The 20,524-nt window shown below is 37.6% G+C and overlaps 2 protein-coding genes across 13 annotated transcripts in view; one reads left to right on the top strand and one right to left on the bottom strand.

The window, feature by feature from the left end:
- LOC128256014 (G protein alpha o subunit) overlaps window positions 1–20,524 on the bottom strand; it is a 28,699-nt gene that overhangs the window by 2,359 nt on the left and 5,816 nt on the right. For 2 of the 6 annotated variants that reach the window (XM_052986005.1, XM_052986007.1), the window contains exons 3-4: window positions 14,008–14,192; window positions 13,779–13,939 (exon numbers count right to left, since the gene is read on the bottom strand). In XM_052986005.1, the coding sequence (XP_052841965.1) occupies window positions 13,779–13,939; window positions 14,008–14,192 (346 nt within the window). Of the gene's footprint in view, window positions 1–13,778; window positions 13,940–14,007; window positions 14,193–16,989; window positions 17,526–18,182; window positions 18,358–20,524 lie in introns of those variants that run through there. The other 4 variants (XM_052986009.1, XM_052986006.1, XM_052986008.1 and 1 more) reach the window with 4 other exon arrangements.
- On the top strand, window positions 1,519–13,214 carry LOC128256013 (probable cytochrome P450 49a1). Of its 7 annotated transcripts, none has more exons than XM_052986002.1 (14): window positions 1,519–1,718; window positions 4,418–4,630; window positions 5,274–5,440; window positions 5,508–5,673; window positions 9,841–9,921; window positions 10,007–10,123; window positions 10,196–10,272; window positions 10,789–10,984; window positions 11,052–11,226; window positions 11,291–11,460; window positions 11,530–11,608; window positions 11,678–11,786; window positions 12,305–12,426; window positions 12,510–13,214. In XM_052986002.1, exons 2-14 carry the CDS (start codon window positions 4,431–4,433, stop codon window positions 12,621–12,623), a joined length of 1,773 nt encoding a protein of 590 aa, XP_052841962.1. In that variant the 5' UTR covers window positions 1,519–1,718; window positions 4,418–4,430; the 3' UTR covers window positions 12,624–13,214. The 7 variants fall into 7 exon arrangements, with proteins under 7 accessions (XP_052841962.1, XP_052841964.1, XP_052841961.1 ...); XM_052986004.1 differs by having other exon boundaries at window positions 4,415–4,630; XM_052986001.1 differs by having other exon boundaries at window positions 1,519–1,933.

Below are 20,524 nucleotides of genomic sequence, written 5' to 3'. Positions count from 1 at the left end.
AGGAAATTGGTCGCATGGTCGCAACCACCTCCTCTTTCATGCGGAAAAGTTTGGCGATGGGGTAAGCTGCATAATCAAAACTAATGCCCCGATATTTGTTACAATTTCTTGGACAAACGTTAATTGACCGCCTGCAAACGGATCCGATACGTTTGTCGATTGGGCAACCAGTTGCTTGGTTAGCACTTGGCTGGCGGAGATCTTATTTAACATGTCCATCTTAAAAGTTTTCTTTTCTGTTTACTGATCCAAGACCGCAGCCACACATGCAGCTGCAATTTGTAAGCCCGGAAAATGTGTTGCAATGTGTGGCAAGTGGCTAAGTTGTGGTTTTTTCAAAGTAGATCATAAATGAAAGTGAGCTTAAGACAACCATATTATCATTGCTTAAATAAGAGAACAGAATTAGAGAAAAAGTTTTATATTTTGTACATTGTATGGGGAAAAACAACACAATTTAAACTCAGAAAGATTACCGATCTGGTTATTAAATGAAATCGAGTATTGGTAATATATTACTTAATACATTGTAATGCAGTTTATATAGTTTTGACCAGAGAGCCTTTGCACTTAATAATAATAATTTAGTTTCAGTCAAAAGTTTGAAAGGCACATTTTCGACCCAATAAGGTATATATATTCTTGATCACCATCGCCTGGCAGGTCGTGCAGGTGGTATGTAAATTTATCGGTCGACAACATATTATATATCCCATAAGAACAATTGAAATAACTAAACAAAAATATTTTTTTTAATTTTGTAAAAAAAAAAAATAGTACAAATTTAGTATTTCAGAGTAGTGGGTTTAATTTAAACTAAATCGGACAACTATATCATCATATCATATCACTTTTTTTAACATACATTGTTTTAAAGAAAAAACTGCGGCAAGCCAAATTTAGGGCTTGTGTTAAAACAGAAAACTTTGTAAAAAAAAACTAGTTTTTATAATAGAAAAACCTTTTCGACGTCATCTAGGGTGTTTGTAGCCCAACTCCATTTACCCATTTGCCATCATGCAAAATTTATTTGCCGGCTTCTCCGACTATTGTTTTACCAACTTTTATGGCCTTTTCAATTAAGCGATTTGCGTGCAATTTGGCCAAGCAAATGGGTCGTTAGTCTCAGCAGCGTTTTATAATAATTTATTTGTTTTACATAACCCCCAAGCCTTAAAGCAAAGCCCATCCGAACCTCGTCAGGCCCCTCATTAATGTCAATCAAGTGTGCGTAAACCGTTATATATTAACACAAACTTTTGCTTTTTGATTAGGATTATTAGGCACTTTCAATTTCATTTGGAAAATTACGTTATTTATACCAGCCATAACCCACTAGTTTTTTGGGCTAGAAAGAGTGATAAAGTTCGCAGCAGCAGGTAGCAAGTAATTAGCAGAAATATTATAAGTGATAAAACTAACAAAAATGCGCCAAAAGTCCACTTGGCCGATCAGCAGTTCGGAGTTGGCCTATAGGGTATAGCGTATAGCGTATAGCGTATAAGTAGACTAAGAAGCCCGGCGATCGCGTTTAGTGCGTCGCGGTTGGTCTACGAGGCAACAGCTCAAGACTCGGGAGCTCCATTCATAGCTCCATAGCGCTCGGTTCGGTTTCGGTCTTCGATTCGGTGTACCGCAAACATAAACCTACGACTGCGACGGCTTCGCGTTGCGTGACAAAAAATACCTGGCGAATCTCCCTGCCTTTTCGAGTGCTTGTAAGCGAGTGGGAAATTGGCCAAAGCAACAATAGAAATCCATACAACAAAAGGCATCCAAAGCTGTTTTTAATTGTCCACAAACGACGGCTTGAAAGTCTTTGCAAAACCAAGACCACAAATAAATTTAAACTAAAATTGAATCGGCAACAAGTCGATTTAAACTCAATCTCAAACCCAACCAACTGGCATAGCAGGCCGAGAAAAACGAATCGGCAAAATAATAAAAAAAAAAAACAAACGTTTAAGTGAGTTTTCCCGAGTGGTGTTTTCCAGCGTCAACTCGGGCGTGTCAGGTAAACTAGTTGCACTTTGAAAAGTATTCAGTCAACTTGGCTGTCAAAGAAATCAACTGTTAGCGTGAAAGGCCCAATTTAATTAAATTGATTAAGTATTGGAAAAAAAAAGAAAGCAAGTATTTAATGGGAGTCGTGTAAAATTGAAAAAACGTATGAAGTATTAACAACTTAAAAGTTAAATGAAAATTACAGTTTTTTGTTTTTAATTTGTATAGATTTTGTGGAATTTTTAATTTGGAATCTGAACACTATGTAATAAAATAACCAGAGAAGGGTTCAAAATATTATACTAAAAAGTAGATATAGACGAACAATTGCAAAGTGAAAACTAAAGTTGTTAAGGGAAAAAGCAATTAGCTGCATGATAGACGAATTTGAAATTTTGTAATCGAGTTTTCCAAGTTGCATTTTCCCAGACAAATTAGGCAATCTAGCTAAACTAGTTGCACTGCGAAACTTAAGCAACTGGCAGCGTGAAAGCAAATTTAAATATGCTTTTTGGCCACACCTCTCGAAGGGCAAGTCAAAAACCAATGGGCCAAAGATTTGCCAAGCTGCCAGAGTGACATAATCGGTCGGGATTTTTCAACCACCTTTGCTCATTTAGCAGCTGAATGCTAATAGAATTCCTTTCAATTTCGCATTCATTCGTGTGTAAAGAAAATGCGGCCCAGAAATCAGACAGCTGCTCCCCCGCACAGCCTCTAGTTTTGGAACAATGGCCATAAAAGTCAACGACAAGTGGCTGCTTGACATTTCTTCTACATTACTCGCAGGCGCTAGGATTATCACTCAAGTTCATTATAACCGCCTGGGCGATAAAACCGCGCTGACGTTCTCAGATAGTTTAGTTGTTGTTGTTGTTGTTGTTGTTGTTGTTGTTGTTGTCGTTGCTACCGCTCGAGAGCTCAAGGTCGCCGCTTGTGCGACAAGGGCAAGGATAAGCCGCTCCGCTGCCATTGTGCACACGAGTGAGTGTACACAAGAAATAAAAGGCCAGAAGGGGAAATGTGGGTGGCAAGCTTGCTGGATTTGTGTGAGCGCAGATTTCTGTTCCATCAAATTTTCGGCATTTAAATTATATTGCCTTTTGGGGAGCAGGCGCACAAGAAGTCAGGCAGCTGGCGTACAAAAGTGCCACTGCCACTACCGTTGCCGCTGCCGCTGCCACCATTGTTCGATGGCATACGCGGCGTATGAGCAATCTTGCCTCGTTGCCAGTTTTCTGGCTGCGGGGAAGGAATGCTCATATTAAATGCGTGTGTGTGTGTTAGCAAGTTTGGTGTTTTTTCTTTTCTTTTTTGGGGTAGAAAACAGAGTTTGTATACTGCCAGTAAAAGTGGAGGAAAATTAAAGTCATACCAAAGCCAAAAAGAAAAGGTTGGCTCAATCAAGCTTTGACATTTTAACGGTTTGAAGTTTGAAGCAAAATGTGTTTCTTGTTTGGCAATACTATTAAGTTGTTAGCCCATTTTGAGATTATCCTGTTACTTTTAAAGGATTTAGAAATGAATTCCAAGTAAAGAGGTTAAAAACTTTATTAGTTTTATCAATTTGAGTGTGATTCGTAAACCAATATTGCAGAATATGTTATCCCTAATAACATTTAAAATGATTGAAAACTAACACACTTTTGGTTTTCTTTGGTAAACGAAATTCTCAAAAGTTTCTTTAGAAGTTTCGCAAACAGAGACAAAAGTTGTTTGCCCATAGCCAGAAGTTTACAAAGCCTTTATCAAATAATGTCGAATTGCTATTGCTTCCTTTCAAAGTCAAAGCAAAACAATGAGTTGGCCAGGGCTGACTTGGCCCTCAGTTGCGCTACTTCAATAACTCTTCAATTTGTGTTTTCTTTGTTTGAATTCACATTTTACGAGTGCTTGTAGTTGGGCTCAATTTAACGCTAGCTAACTCCGACTTGATTATTGGCAGCAACCATAAAATGGAACGCACCGAGTCTGCCGACAAATGCGAATCCCCCTGCCACCCGACCTCCTAATGCTGCTCTAAAGTGCTCCCCCGAGATCCGAGGACAAGGGACAATCGTCGATTGTTTGCTTGGTTTTGTTTTGCAACTAACTCGAACTAAGTGCTGTCAGCGCTGAATGTTTAAATGAATATGGATATGCGAGTGTGCCATAATATTTGCTCTCCAAGCGAACGCCTTTCAGCGCTAGACTCTACGAATTCTCTGTGGGAATCGCTTGAATAATAAACCCGAGTGGCCTTTATTTCTTATCGATTGATTTCCCCCCGGCAAAATCACCGTGTATATGCATCAAAAGTTTTGCCGCCAGGAAGAAACACTTTGAAAATAAGCATAAATACACAATTTAGTTGCCGTCAGCAGATTGCTCAACTTGCTGAACTTTTTTTTTACATAATACTTTTGCCCAGCAGGACCAAGCTCAAGATGTCGGGCTTACGCAAAACCTCCATTGCGCTGATGAGGCGCTCCACTTCCAGCACCACCTCATTGCCGCATTTGGGGGGCGGTGGGGCGGTGTCGCCACCCAGCAGCGGAGTGGGCGTGGCGACGGAAATTGAAAAATCAATTGCAATGCACCGACTGCGGACAGGAGAGTCGGCAAATCTCAAGAAATTAAATGTCAGGTTAGTAATTTTCTCACGCCAATACTTTAAAATTCTACACATAAAAAAAACTAATCTAATTTAGTCATTAATAATGTTCTGTTAATAATTATCCGGTCAATTCGGTATTTCACTTTTGTTTTTTGTTTTACTTGAATTCGATTTAAGTTTGAATTAGATTATTTGGGTAACATTTTTGTGTTATATAAAAAGTTTAAAAAATAGCGCATTGCTTATTCTTACTAATAAAATTACATTTAAACGACCTTCATAAGTGAATATAAGCAAACGCCTGTAGATTAACTTAAATACTATATTTTTCTTATTTAAAATTAAATTTTCAATGTGAATTGAACATATACTCATTTCACATATAAAATAAAAGAATGGCATTTTAAGACTTTCATTAAACGTTTAACTACATCTTTGCTCATAAAGTTCAGATCTTAAAAATGAGAATACAATTTTGACTGCTCAAACTTTATATTGTTATTAATATAAAAGAAATAAAGTAAAAAAGTTGTGAAAGCTAAAAAACTTAACTTAATAAAATTTCATCAAGTTCAGTTAAAGCTTTTATAAAAAAATGAACAAAATAATGAAAATAAATATGATTTTTGTCTTGTTTCCCCTTTTACTACGTTCAATTAATACTAATTGACAGCCAACAAGCCGTGACAGCAGCAGCAACCATTACTATGGCAAAAACAGCCGCTCTACCGGCAGAAAGCACCACTTCTTCGGCAGCTGCAGTGCGTCCTTACTCGGAAGTGCCGGGTCCATATCCCTTGCCGCTGATTGGCAACTCCTGGCGGTTTGCTCCCCTAATTGGTAAGTTCTCGTCCCGCTTTCGGGAAATTGCGACAGGGAGGGCTAATAAACGAGTTGTCACCGGCAGGAACATACAAAATAAGTGACTTGGACAAGGTCATGAATGAGCTGCATGTGAACTATGGGAAGATGGCCAAAGTGGGTGGTCTGATTGGCCATCCGGATCTGCTGTTCGTCTTCGATGGAGACGAGATTCGCAACATATTCAAGAAGGAGGAGGCAATGCCACACCGGTGAGTGATAATCAATTTTTGCCATCTTTCGATGATATAGTACGAAATTGCGTATACGACTCATGTGACCTGTCTGTTCGGTATGATTGATTATCCTCTGCATGTTTTATAATCGTAAGAAAAGAGGGGCTAGGACTTATTTATACAGTCTGAAATCTTGATTCAAAAATATAATCGAACTAAGATTATATCGGAAGAGACCCACACACGTACTGAAGTATTTAAAAAAACATGACATTTTCAAATAACTAAACTATGGTATATTCCCCCCTTTAAAGATTAATCAAGTTAATTTTATATTTTATTAATCCAAGATTATAGTTATGTTCTGCATGGCTGCACTTGGTTTGAACTACCAGTAATTCCACATATGTGCACAAGCCCACGTTCATATAGTATATATAGTATGTATATCCGCAGCAAGTCAGTTATGCATGGACGATTTTAGCCCAACCTCCCTCTTTTTAGCCCCACTGCAAATGCAATTCATCTTTATTTATGCGCATATTGAATGAATGCAGCCTGTAATTAAATTATTAATTAACGGAGGAGGAAAATGGCAATTGCACCGGGAATGCGGATTAAACAGAATGCGTGAAAATATTGTGACAGATTGAAATCGGTGTGGCAGATTTCAAAAATATTGCTATTACGAAATTTATTCAAGCGTGGGAGGTGCAATTCCATTACCTTTGTTTCCCAGGCAAACTAAATATGCATAACAAACAGTCTTCTATTAAAGGTACTTTCTTTTAAATGTTTAAGACATGTAGGTAGAGAAATATTACTTTTAAAATATAAAAAAAAAATTTAATTTACTCTAAATCGAAAGTTATTTAAGACATGCATAAGCATTTTATTTTCGTTGTGAGTTCTGTTTCCAATGAACGTTAAGAAAACATAAGAATTAAATAATTTAAACAATTAATATTTATACCGAAAAATATGTCATAAAGATTAAAGTTTTTTGCGCGTGATAAAAATAACCTATTAAATTGAATTTAGCTGAAACTTTCACTTCTCATTTGCCTATCCGATCCGTAGGCCTAGCAACACGAGATCCAACCGAAATAAAACCAGACAAAACAAACTATTCACATAGTCCGGCAAGAGTTTTTTTTTTTTGCATCATAGAAATAAATAAAAATGACCGAAATGATGAAGGAAAAAAAAAACAAACAAAACGAAAGTCACACAGATCGCTAACATGTCCATAACTTTTATAAGCTTTCTTTTCTCCGCCTTTCGCTATCATTCGGACATATCTGCGGCATAGCCGTGGCCATGAACCAAATTTAACAAGTTACGTTTTTGTATCCAATAGTTAAGTTCATGTAGTTTATAGACAACAACACGGATCGATAGCGAATCGCAGACGCCGCAAAAGCCAAACACTCTATTGTTTGCGAATGGCGAGCACATTTAGCAAGTCATCATTAAAATGACTGAAAAGAATCGCTAATAGATTGGATATGGGACAACATTAACGTAATGTTGGCTCGTTGGTCGGCAGACAGATTGATGAATGAACCATCTGCCGGCGCAGAAGTGTGAAGCCAACAGCTAACTACTGCTCACAAACTGAATGACTTACTAACTGACTGACCGACTGCCCAACTGCCCAACTGATTGATGAACATATTTGGCCAAGAGATGTATGTACAAAATACATGTGCCCGAGGCGTCGGCTTTTTGTTGGCTTTTTACGAGGCCCATAAAATTCGGAAAGAAATGCCGATTCGTGTGTGGGAATATCTAACTCGGAAAAGGTATGCGAGCTATTTCAGGCTAGAGTTCGGATCGTGACTATCTTGGGGTCAACTTGAAAAGCTTTAGTTACGGAATTGTGCACAGAAAGTTTCTTGGAGTTCCCGGTTAAGTGTTTAGTATTCCAAAGACGTCACTCTTGATTTAGTGTGAAATTTTTAGATAAACAAAACACACATACATTTAGGCCCATACATTTGTGTGATTTTTATACCCTTGCAGAGGGTATTATAATTTCAGTCAGAAGTTTGCAACGCAGTGAAGGAGACGTTTCCGACCCTATAAATATTCTTGATCAGCATCACTAGGAGAGTCGATCTAGCCATGTCCGTCTGTCCGTCTGTCCGTCTGTCCGTCTGTCCGTCCTTTTATATGCAAACTAGTCTCTCAGTTTTAAAGCTATCTGCATGAAACTTTCCCAAAAGTTGTCTTTCTATTGCAGGTAGTATATAAGTCGGAACGAGCCGGATCGGACGACTATAGCATATAGCTCCCATAGGAACAATCGGAAAAATAAATGAAAAAAAATTATAACTTTGCTGTTTTTTAATTTTTTGTTTAGTTCTTCGACATATAGTAATGGTAAAATATTTCCGATTTACGGTTTAAATTTCATCAAAATCGGACGACTATAGCATATAGCTCCCATAGGAACAATCGGAAAAAATAAATGAAAAAAAATTATAACTTTGCTGTTTTTTAATTTTTTGTTTAGTTCTTCGAGATATAGTAATGGTTTAATATTTCAGAATTACGGTTTCAATTTCATCAAAATCGGACGACTATAGCATATAGCTCCCATAGGAACAATCGGAAAAATAAATGAAAAAAATTATAACTTTTCTGTTTTTTAATTTTTTGTTTAGTTCTTCGACATATAGCAATGTTTAATTATTTCAGAATTATGGTATAAATTTTATCAAAATCGGACGTCTATAGCATATAGCTCCCATAGAAATAATAAAAATATATAAAATAACTATCTAATAATTGAGCTGCAAATAATCATAGTTTCAATGTTTTTTTTTAGCACATACTCAAGTAAATCATAATTTAAATGTTTTCAAAAGTATTTAATTAATGCAATAGCTGCAAGGGTATATGAACTTCGGCTTGCCGAAGTTTGCTTTCCTTCTTGTTATAAATGTTATGCCCTTTCTCTATTTTTTTAATGTTAATCTTAACAGACGTCATCACGAAACACAAAAAATCCCTTTTTTTTTAAATCTTACATTATAAATTTTCAATTTCTTATACATTTTTATATTTAAGCAAAGCGATGTACATTGATATGTATCTTCTTGTGTTTAACTGCCATGGGCTCATTAATTTTTTGCCTATTTTTAAACTATTACGTTCTTGCCAACTTGCTGCTAGTACACAAAATTTACATAATTCGATGCAAAATATACTTATTTTATAGACATTCAGGGGGTTGAGTTTTCTTGACGTTTTACAACAGACAAATTTACATATTTACACTTAAATCTCGCATTTAATTGAGCGCTTTGTTGCCTAGGACAACTTACAGCCAATGTAAGTGAGAAGCGAGCAACAACACAACAGTCAAGTCAAACGCGCCAAATGGCTGGCTAAGTTGTTGGCCAGGGTGGTGCATAAAACAAAAGCCAATAAATACGCTTCTCTTATTTGTTCTGTGACATGCGAGTAGACAAATATAATGCAAATAGGAGTTGCTATATGTATGTACATACATCAAGGGGTGTAGAAATAGGGAGAAGGATAGAAACCGCTTCATTCTGTGTGGGCTTTGGTAGGAATTTGTGTTTGATGTTGTCGTCGCCGGTCTGTCTGCACGCAAGGGCAAGCGACCTCAAAAGGGGCGGTGTGGTGGCTTACGGGGGCGGGGTTCTAGCTATTCCATACACTGACAAGCTCACATGCATAATGGAAAAAAATATTATCAAAATTGCTCATTATTGCGAGGTTTGTAGGGATGAAATTTTTTCGTCTGAGCCTCAGATTAAGGAACAATACAAATCTTGAACAAAAAGAAAAATATATAGATTTTATACAACTTTTTCGCTCTCAATAGGTGTGCAATTCTAAAAATTTTGACGTTTTACCTATTATATAGGTAAAAGTTTGTTCAAAATTGAAGCAACTTTTTTTTATTCAATATCAATTACAATGAAAAATATAAAGTAACTTAAACAATATTAAATATTTATAGTAATATTTAAATGTATGCAACTTCATTAAGTGAAATCTTAAACAAATATAATTTATTGTAATAATATTGATATTTAACTTTAAGCATTACCTTTTAGTGCTTACAAAACAGTATAAATGCATTTAGTAAGTATGTAGTGTGTCATTTTTTCTGTGCACCCTTTAACATTTTTTTAAAACCTATTTTTTATTTGCTGCTAAACCCAGACCTTCGATGCCCTCACTGCGCCATTACAAGGGCGACCTGCGACGCGATTTCTTTGGCGATGTGGCCGGCCTAATTGGCGTGTAAGTAATGTGCTTATATAACGGATATTGTGGCGGGCATTCGGAGTGCACATTCCACATCCACCCTCTTTTCCAACTTTTTCAGGCACGGTCCCAAGTGGGAGGCCTTCAGGCAGGAGGTGCAGCACATCCTGCTGCAACCGCAGACGGCCAAGAAGTATATTCCGCCGCTAAATGACATTGCCAGCGAGTTTATGGGCCGGTAAGTCTGAGCCAAAGCATCCGCGCAGCCAAACTGTTATGCAATCTACATATACTCTATATTCAACTGCAGCATTGAGCTGATGCGCGACGAAAATGACGAGCTGCCAGCCAATTTCCTCCACGAGCTCTACAAATGGGCCTTGGAATGTAAGTTGTTGCAATTTCATTTTACTTATCCGATTATGACACTTTGCTGGCAATATTTATTGAATTATTGCAATGGTAATTAGGGTATAATGACTTCAGGACACTTTGGACAACCAAGGACTTGGATTTTATATCCTTTTGACAGTTATAAACTAATTAAAGAAATTGGTATATGCTCTTGCACGTCAAGGCTTTAAATTTATTATTATGTAAAATACAATAATGCGTTTCAAAGAATAATTCTTTTTAAAACAATTCTCTGGATATTTAAACTTTGTATAACACACAATGTGAGTACGTTTAGTTTAAACATAAAGGTCTCAGCTTTGTGGTCAAAGTTTGTCAACTTTTAATTGGACATGTAAGCTGACGACATACGTAGTTTTTACGGTAGAGAAAAAATGTAGTTTTGTAATTATTTAAAACTTGTTGCTTTCACCTCCGCTTTGTTAAACCAGAAGCCAACTATTTTAATTATATTTTAAGGTTCTTATATTAATCCTTAAACGATTTCAGCTGTGGGTCGTGTTTCCCTAGATACAAGGTTGGGCTGTTTGTCGCCTGAAGGCAGTGAAGAGGCCCAACAGATCATCGAGGCTATTAACACATTTTTCTGGGCAGTTCCGGAATTGGAGCTACGAATGCCCCTGTGGCGAGTATATCCCACCAAGGCATACCGCAGCTTCGTCAAGGCTTTGGATCAGTTCACAGCGTAAGTTTGTTAATAATCACATTTAGAATTCATCAATTAAGCTATTACAACATTGTTGTATACCTAGAATTTGCATGAAAAACATTGGCAAGACCATGGACAAGGCCGAGGCCGATGAGGCTAGGGGTTTGCCCAAATCAGAGGCGGATATCTCAATTGTGGAGCGAATAGTGCGAAAGACGGGCAATCGAAAATTGGCTGCCATTTTGGCTTTGGATTTATTTCTAGTGGGCGTCGATACGGTAAGCCCAAAGGCAAACTCATTATTTTTACTATCAATATATATATATTTGCATTATCTTGCAGACCTCTGTGGCCGCCTCGTCCACAATTTATCAGCTGGCCAAAAACCCAGACAAACAGCAGCGACTCTTCGATGAGCTGCAAAAGGTGTTTCCCCATCGCGAAGCAGAGATCAACCAGAATGTCCTGGAGCAGATGCCCTACCTGCGTGCCTGTGTGAAGGAGACTCTACGGTAAGAGGGCACTTCTCTTTGATTGGTTCAAGGCCACCTTTTTAACGGATAACCTTTTTGGCCATGTAGTATGCGACCCGTGGTAATTGCCAATGGCCGAAGTCTTCAGTCGGATGCTGTCATCAATGGTTACCATGTTCCCAAGGGCGTAAGTTTCCTTTCAAAAGTGACCATTTGGACTGCCACTTCACTCCTCTAGTCCTCTTTTTTTTTGCAGACGCACGTTATCTTCCCCCATTTGGTTGTTTCAAACGATCCCGCATATTTCCCAGAGCCCAAGCGTTTTTTACCGGAGCGCTGGCTGAAACAGTCAGCGGCAGATGCAGGTAAGTTGGTCTCTAAAAAATGTGCTTTAAGCATAAAAGAACGCTTAAGTCGGCTACTCAGCAACTATAAAATGTCAGGCACTTCGTTCGTTAAAAGCATTGCGTACTTGTTCTTGACACACCATTTTTTGAGCCTGAATATAGTATAATACACCCAAAATAAAACTTAAAGTTGATATTTAATAAGTGTGTCTTGAAAATAAACTATTAGGTATTAATTTAATTCCAAATAATATACTTTTAAGTTTTCTTTCTATAAGTCTAAGGCCCTTTTTTAAGCCACAAATGTTTTGCTTTTATTGATCGAGGTATTGATTGAATACTCATCTTGTTGAGACATTTGTCATACCCAATAATTTAAAATTCAATAGTTTAGTTTTATTGAAATTTTTTTGTGTGTCTCTACTCTAAACCAAGAAAAACAAAAAGAAGTTCGATTATTTAAAAAATATTTCCTCTTAGTATTTGAAAGGAAACCCTTATTTCCAGTGTTCTAACGAAATTGCCTTCATTTGCAGCTGGTTGCCCCCATGCTAGCCAGAAAATTCACCCGTTTGTGAGTTTGCCCTTTGGCTTTGGACGTCGCATGTGCGTGGGTCGTCGTTTTGCCGAAATCGAGTTGCACACGCTGCTGGCCAAGGTTGGTTTTATTTTTGGTTGTTTTTGCACCTTTGTATCCCCTTGCTGGCCCCTCTAATTTGCGATGTTTAATTCTCGGAACAGATCTTCCGCAAATACAAGGTCTCATACAATTCCGGGGAGTTTGTGTACCGTGTGAACTCCACGTACATCCCGCAGTCTCCACTAAATTTTAAGCTAACGCTGAGGGACGAGTGAGTGAGTGTCCACCGAAGGGAACTGGAGGCCCTGAGAGCTCTACATTGAGCTCGGCCTAACAGCCTCACAGCTGCAGTGACACACGGCGGATGTGTGATATTTATAGTCAGAGCCCAGCTGCTTCTGCTGCTGCGATGTTTCTTTTTAATTAAGCAAATGTACATAATACACAAAGTCCCGACAAATTCAGCACATCCCATAGCCACGAGCGTATTTATGTGGATGCGTGTAAGTGAATAAACGTTGTGTATTTATGTGGATACATGTGTATATAGAACCCATTATAATCCCCCATATTTAGTTGTAGTTTTTTCTTCGAAGAATAATTGTGCCTAATAAAGCGTCGCAAAGTATGCAATATAAATGGTGTTTCTGTTTGTTTTTCTTGTCTGGCATTATCATTAATCAAAGGGCGTGTGGGCTTAGGACAAAATGTGATGGCTAAGGTCAAGCAAACGCCAATCTATGCTCATGATTAATTGGTTTTTATTAAGTGTATCATTAGTTTTGCTGGTGTAATGGCTTGGTGTGTGGTCAATCTGAAAGTAATTCTATTTTGGTCTTAACTTTAAAGAAATTTCTTAAACTTTTGCGGGATGATTCTGACTAAAAGCGTAAATCAAAGGGAATATTAAATTTCCCTCATAACTGCACAAACTAATTTTTATTTTTAGATTGTAAAAAAGAAAAATCCAGTCATATTAAATTACAAGTTCAATTTAAAGAGCAAAACATCACGTATTCAGGAGTCATAATGATGTAGCTTAAAATACATTTATAGGAAAGGTCAATCGTGACGTGGCAAAGTTTAATTTAGCCAGGAAAGTTAAAGAGTATTCAAATACGCTGTCCTAAACATTTATTAAAGTGCTTAAGCTTTTCTAATTTTAATGTTAATTTAAATTTTAGAAAGTCAATTTTCTTAAATATAACGGATAGTATTAATTCAAGTTTCGCTTTAGTTGCCAGTTTGCTCAGCGCTTTTAAATGAATCAATTAAAATAATCTCCATTGGTTTGTTTTTTGCCACCTACGTGTTATCCAACTGATTAAAAATACACCACTTAAAATAATATGCTCCACCATCTGCCCGTTTCACTTCACACCCCATTCTGCGTGGCTAAATATTTGTGTATTAAAAATGGTTGTACTCACTATTTAGCGGAATCGTTCAGTTGGTATTCGTTGCTGCGCGAGAAGCACTCCTGGACGCCGGCATCCTGCCAGAGGCGTTTCATGGCGGCCAGCAGCTCCTCCGAGAAGGGTTCGGTGTCGTGCATCCGCTGGCACACATCAAACACCATCTTGGCATCGCTCTGGGAAAGAAAAAAACCGAGCTTAGTGGATGTGAACGGACTGAATGGGTACTCATTGGGGGGCTTACCTCCCGCTCGTTATTGCTGTACTGAATACTTAGGTTTGGCATCGCGCGCAATATTGCAACTAATGATTGTATTGTGTTGCTGTAGACAACCGGTCGATATTGTTTAAAGTCCTCCGCAGTGAAGCCGCTCTCGTGAATGATTTTCATCTGTTTGACTATTGTGCTCTTGCCCGATTCACCGGCACCTAGAAATAGAAAAAAAAAAAAGAAATAAGTGGATGGCAAAAGTTAGTGGTGCGTGGAGATACGAGTATCGGGGGGGTTTTATGCGTCTGGTTATGCGGTTATCGCCGCCGACAAAAGATCTTAGAGGGTTGCAAATATTTATGCTGCGTTTAGTTCTCGAGCACTAAATGTCTGTGCTTTGTATTCCTCAAGTAGGGCTTAATGGCCTCTGAGCACACACCCACCCACCCACATCGTGATTATCATCATCGTCGTCAATGTATCATCTCGAGATGCCGTCGGCCAAAAAGAAATGAGAAAAACGCAAAGAGGGGGGGCAACCATAAATGGCAAACAAAGGATTAATTGTTTGGCCCTGGTCATTTGGCGACCATATAGACTCCTTTTCCTCGTCTACGTCTTATTTTTATTCGTTTTTTGTTGCTTTGAAGGATTTGCAAGTGCAACTTTAGCAGAATTTCCATCCAATTGAATGCAATTTGTTAATTGAGTGTCTGCTGAAGGGGGTTTTGTGATAAACGAGATAATCGAGATAGCTAAGAGCTCGGCTGGAAAATTGCTTAGCTAAGCTGTCCTTGGGAGAATGGCATAATTTGATAAATGGTAATTGCATTTGGTTATTTTTTAATCGTCTTTAAAAAGCTTTAAATAACCGCTATTTGTTGGTTTTAATATGAGTATACAATTTATTTGGCTTTTTTTTCATTAAACATTTTCTGATAATACTATGAGTTAAATGTTCATTTTGCGTCGTTGCAATAAATTTAATTAATTTTAATCAAGCTTAGTTTTATGGAATAACGTAATTAATGTTTCTTATATACATTTAAATATTTGTAATAATATATATCTTCAAATATTTTATTATGGTTATTTTATTAAAGCACAAGGTTTTTCAAAAATATATATAAAAACAAAAATAATATATTCAAATACATTCTGAGACTCTTACTAATGGTTTTAATATTATAACATAATAGGATGCAAGGGATAATTTTCTATTTAATTTTCTAATTTATCTATCAAAACTCAATACTTTTCAAGAAATAATTATATGAACCAACTTTTCATTTCCGAATTTAACCAATTACATTTCCTGATTCTTCTTTAATAAAACCATTCAACAAAATAATGAGTTCATTGTCCACCACTTGAACACGTCTACACATTCTTTACAAAATCATAAAATATTCTTTGGAAAAAATGCACCCAAAAAAAGCTAAAGCAAAGAAAATGTTTAGATTTCCAAAACTCAAGAGCAGCGAACAGGGAAATATCCCTGGGTTGTTTATAGAGGCAATCGGGGGACTGAGAAGGCACCTGAGATTAATGTTTTGTTTGTGTGGAAATCGAAGGCAAAGTGCTTAAATTTAATGCCTCCGTCGATTGCAGGAAAACAAAAGATTCGGCAACAGAAAGAGATAGAGCGAACTTACGTGTTGCTCTGATTATTATTATGAATTCTTGGATGCGCACGGCAAGGCAGAAAAAAAGGAAACAAATTTTTTAAATAAACAATTCCAGTACACACGCAGTGGGTGTTGCCTGAAAATGAACATTTTTACTCTGAAACGCACGCAAAACTGTCAGAAATTGAAATCTTCTCCCCCTGCCAAACATTTTCGGCTGAGTCCGAGCCAAAGAGGAAATTAAATGAAATACACGAAATGTAAACAGCAAAATGGGGCGGCAGGTTAAATATGCAGCCGGAGATGAGAAGTACTGAAAAGTATATGAAAATATGGAAATTACTCATTGGCCCAGCCGAGCGAACAAATAAAATGCAATTTTCCTACATATTCCCGCCTCGGTTTACAGCCCAAATTTGGTCAATTTGTACGGAAAACTCGCAAAGGTTATTTATGCCGATGCATTGACTATTTTTCATTTGGTAATGCCTCCCAGCGGACATGTTTATTATGACCGCTTATCACAATTCGGAATCCAATTGCAATTACAATCAGCTGCCATATATTATTGTACATATGCGCACACTATTTGCGCGACTTTTGCACACACACACACACCCTCCAAGCGATTCACCCGCAACCAACTGACCTTGAACTTTTCGTCTGATACATAAAAAATATTGTTGTGATTATTAAATTTATGACAATTCACAGTCGCACTAAGAGAGAACTGTGCCGAGACGAGAAAGTACAACTTGCAGTTCATATGTCATGGAATCGATATAAGGGGCAATATAACTGATTAGATGATATTATTAAACAGCATACATAATTACATATTAGGATTTAGATATTTATTTGTTAGAACCATTAAAAGTAAAGCCTTAAATATGATTTATTAAAAATCTACAATTAAAATGTTTAAATGCTTATGAAGATTTTAAATAAGTAGTATTGAAAGATGTTTTTGAAATTCTTATTCGGCGAAAGACTTTCTGTAACGTTATCATTGTAATAAGTAACGGATTCGAAGCACAATTATTTACTTATTATTTTTGATAAGTTCTTACAAAGTTAAACTAGGCAAAATAATTTTCTCAATTTACCAATACATTTTTAATAAAGGGGAAAAAGAACCTTAAAGTGTCATGCTGGGATATATAAATTTCCAGCAGTGACCACAAATAGCATTGGTCAGAGGCCAAGGCTGCATCTGACGGAAAATAAAACCGAAGCTTGTTTTAAGGACATCTGGCTTTAATGAGCAGCCAGGGCAGCCGCTAAGTATACTACACTAATTTTAGCCCAGCCGTAAATTAAATATGCATGATGCCTGTTCATTTCGCGTGTTGCCTGGGTTGCCATGTTGGGCATTGCGAAAACTCACCCAGCAGCAGGAGTTTGATGTCCTTTGCCGCCTGTATGCCATCCTCCTTGAGATTGCGCTCGATGAGGCGACTCCTGGCGGCTGCGGCTCGCTCCTCGGCAGACTGTGCGCAGCCCATGGTGCGTATTGCCTCGACGCAAAACGTTTTGAAGGTCGTTTGGTATCGGCCAACTCAATGGCCGACTACGTTGCCAGCGAAGAAAACCAGGTGAGCAATGTGCGGGGTAAACAATTCGGAGGGTTCAACTAACTCTGTTATCCGAGGGATTGGATCTTGTCACTTTACTCAAGTTTTCAGTTTGCTTTTAGCTTGTCTATTGGTTTTGTAGCACTTCTTTTCACTTTTTTTTTGCTTTTTCTTTCAAGGGTTTTTCTTTTAATACTCTCAAAATAAGTTTGTTTACCACTGCAAAATAGTATGATATTATGTCACCCAACAACTCAGTTTGTTTTTATCTGCGCATTTTGTTTTGATCCGCACTGCGAATCCTCAAGGATACGCGTTTTGACCGCTAACGGTAGAGTCCAATTGTAAACTGAAAAATTCGCGTGTCCAAGAGCAAGGAAATTTGTTACTCGCTGGAAATTGCGGGAAATTTTGTTGTCTTTGGCTAGGAAAACTAGAGACTAGGAAATAGAGGGAGAGAGTGAGTAGCGAGTGGAAAAGCTCTAGGCGAAAGCTTTCTGAGCCAAGTAATTAAGGAGCGTGTTTTTCATTAACCAAAATTCGAAATGCGTACAAATATGGCAAAAAAATCAATAATTTAAGACAACAACTTTTGTTCCTCTTTGCGATAAAGTCAGTAATGAAATGTTTATATTTGTTGTTTAATAATAGCTTTTTATGATTATATTTATCATTAATAGCTATATTGTTGGAAACTTCTCCACTTTTTAAACAATTTTCATTCACGCGCTGTCTTACAAGTGGCCATAAACAAGAGAGAGGGAGTGAGAGAACTGGAAAATGGGCACATGCTGACGCAAGGAGGCGAAATTTTGTTGTTTCAGACAAATAAGAAAAGCACAACCAAAACTTTTCTTTTGTACACTTGGCAGCTATTTGTTTTTGTATTCCAGCAGGCTAAATGATTCATGCGTTGTCCAAAAAAGAGGAAAGGGATGAACCACTTTTGCAAAGTCACTGGTTTAAGCGCCAAAGTAAATTGTTCACAACATATTAATTTACACACATAATTATTGGATATTATAATAAAATTAACACATTTTTTAGCGATTTTGTTGGTTTAGGAACTCCAATTTAACGGTTTTATAGCTCCCTTTCGTGCGAGTTTTCTGGAGAGCTGGCGGAATTCAACTGAACTAACGGAACTGTGTGCCTGGATGCGCTGGAAGAAATTCCTCTCTTGTGTGGTGCCGCCCAAAGAGGCGAGCTTTCTCAGTACACATAGTGAAAGCTCCCATAGAGAGAGGAGTAGAGGGCGTCTGCGCCTGCTTCACTGGAAATCCCAGAGAGGCAAGAGCGAAACAGTGAGTCTGCGCAGAACAGCGAGTAACCACACGACAAGGACAACCCCCAAATCAACGAGTGCGCCCACGCGAGTTTCCTTTTTTTTTTTTTGAGAAACTTAAAGTGGCTTTGCAGTTTAAATGGAGAATGCTACCCTCCTCGCACACAATTAAGTCGACGGCTTTAGAACTTTGCCACGTTTATGGGCCAAGCCAAAGCGCATTAGCACAAAACAGTTGGCCAGCAGCAGCAAGATTCTGTGTTCTTCCTCCTGCTCCGCCCACGCCAACATAACGGTAGAGCGGAAAATCGGGGGAAATATCCATTAGATAAAACAATCGCATTGATTCGACTGATGGGATTCTGTCGCTGGAACTTTGATTGAATGGTTCAATGGCTCACTACCTGCAACTGCAAATCGAGCTCGGCAAACGAGCAGATTGATTATGAGTAAATCAATTAACGGTGCCATAATAAAAAGCATTGCGGCCCAATTAGAGAACCGACATGGCCATCAAACTGGCAAAGCGTCGGCAATTATTTATGCTTAATTGTACAGTACAGCTCGGCATTAATTCAATGCCCGTACCTATGGATCATACGCCTAAGGTAGAAAACTTCTTGCCATTTAAAAGTGTGCCAATTCTGAGAAAAAAATTAGTTAAAAAAAGTATTGGGGAAAAAATGTGATCTCTGAAACATTTTTACTTTATTTTGATAATAATAAATGTTAACTATTAAATTACTTAAACAGGCTCAAATCGATAAAGCTTTTTAAAAAGTATATAAAAGTATAAACATTTAATAAAATGAACAAAACGAATCACAACTTATCAATATAAATGAGACCAATTTTTCTTAGTTTCTCAGAAATTAATTAATTAACTTTAATTTATGCACTCAAAATCGTAATAAAATGCTGAAAATGAAACCAACCGTAGTTGCATTTATTTGGAATACTTAACTCAACATCACAAATTCGAGGAAATCAATGCAATCTCTATTCCCTTACTTACAATTATCGTTTTACCTTGAACTCATCAGCCAGCCAATTAAGTGCTGACATCCTGATTCAAAGCCTTTGCCAAGAGGCAATCAAGAAGTAAGTTTCTGGGGAAATTTCTGATTTTCAGAGGAATGCTACGCCCCGCCACCAACCCCTTCAATGTCCGGATAAGGCGGCGATAATGGTCTCCATGTTTCCGTGTCAAAGAGTTAAGGGAAAATAGGCAATTTGACAACCTACAAGCAAATGACGTGACAAAAAATAAAATAAATAAATAAAATAAAATATAAAGAAATTAAAACTTTTGAAAAATGAAATTTTTTTTGGATTTTAATATTGATATAATTTATAATATTTTAAAAGTGTCAAAGTGATTCTTTCTGAAACAGGCCTTTTTGCATTCTTTGCTTATTTTTTTTTTAATTTTAAATATTTATTAACATATACAATTTTTTGTTTTGCAAATATGTAGTCCAAAATGTTTAACTACATATGTACAAAAATACTCTTTGTACAAAATTTCGAAGGGAACCCCTGTTTTCACCTCGATCCCCTAACGAGCTTAATTAAATTATCACTGTGCGAAAATGGACCAAAACGATGGCAGCCCAGAAAAAATTGAAAACAATGAATGGGCAAATGAAATTATTGAATGAATTGGGATTCAGAAGGAGAGGGTGAACTACATGGAGAGGGAAACCACAAACCGCAGCCAACGACAAACGGCAAACAAATTGACAACTTTTTTTTATCACGCGAACTCTTCGCTCTTTGGAATGACAGACAGCGGCAAAGTGGAGCACTTGTGCACTTGTCGTTCTACTGAAACAATCTGCACCTCCTCCCTCAAATCCCCCCCACCATCCATCCATCCACCCGTCCGTCCATTGCCATTTTCCATTTTCCGTGGCGTTTTACGGGTTGCAGGTCGCGGGACCTTTTGGCACTCGGGCGACATTTGACTCTGCTCAATTAAGTTCGATTTGTGTTCTATTTGGCATCTTTTATAGTTTATTTAACGAGCCTGTTTACTGGCGTTTTGTGGGCTGTTTAGCTTT

Source organism: Drosophila gunungcola (genome assembly GCF_025200985.1).
Source record: "Drosophila gunungcola strain Sukarami chromosome 2R unlocalized genomic scaffold, Dgunungcola_SK_2 000013F, whole genome shotgun sequence".
Lineage (NCBI taxonomy): Eukaryota > Metazoa > Arthropoda > Insecta > Diptera > Drosophilidae > Drosophila > Drosophila gunungcola.
Note: the sequence above shows the minus strand (reverse complement) of the source record. Positions and strands in the feature narration are given on the sequence as shown.

What these genes read in the sequence shown, in the direction of transcription:
- LOC128256013 (XM_052986002.1), top strand. Translation starts at nt 4,431, where the DNA reads ATGTCGGGCTTACGCAAAACCTCCATTGCGCTGATGAGGCGCTCCACT. An exon ending in GCGGTTTGCTCCCCTAATTG is followed by an intron (nt 5,441 to 5,507) that starts GTAAGTTCTCGT and finishes TGTCACCGGCAG; the next exon opens with GAACATACAAAATAAGTGAC. An exon ending in GTTACCATGTTCCCAAGGGC is followed by an intron (nt 11,609 to 11,677) that starts GTAAGTTTCCTT and finishes TTTTTTTTGCAG; the next exon opens with ACGCACGTTATCTTCCCCCA.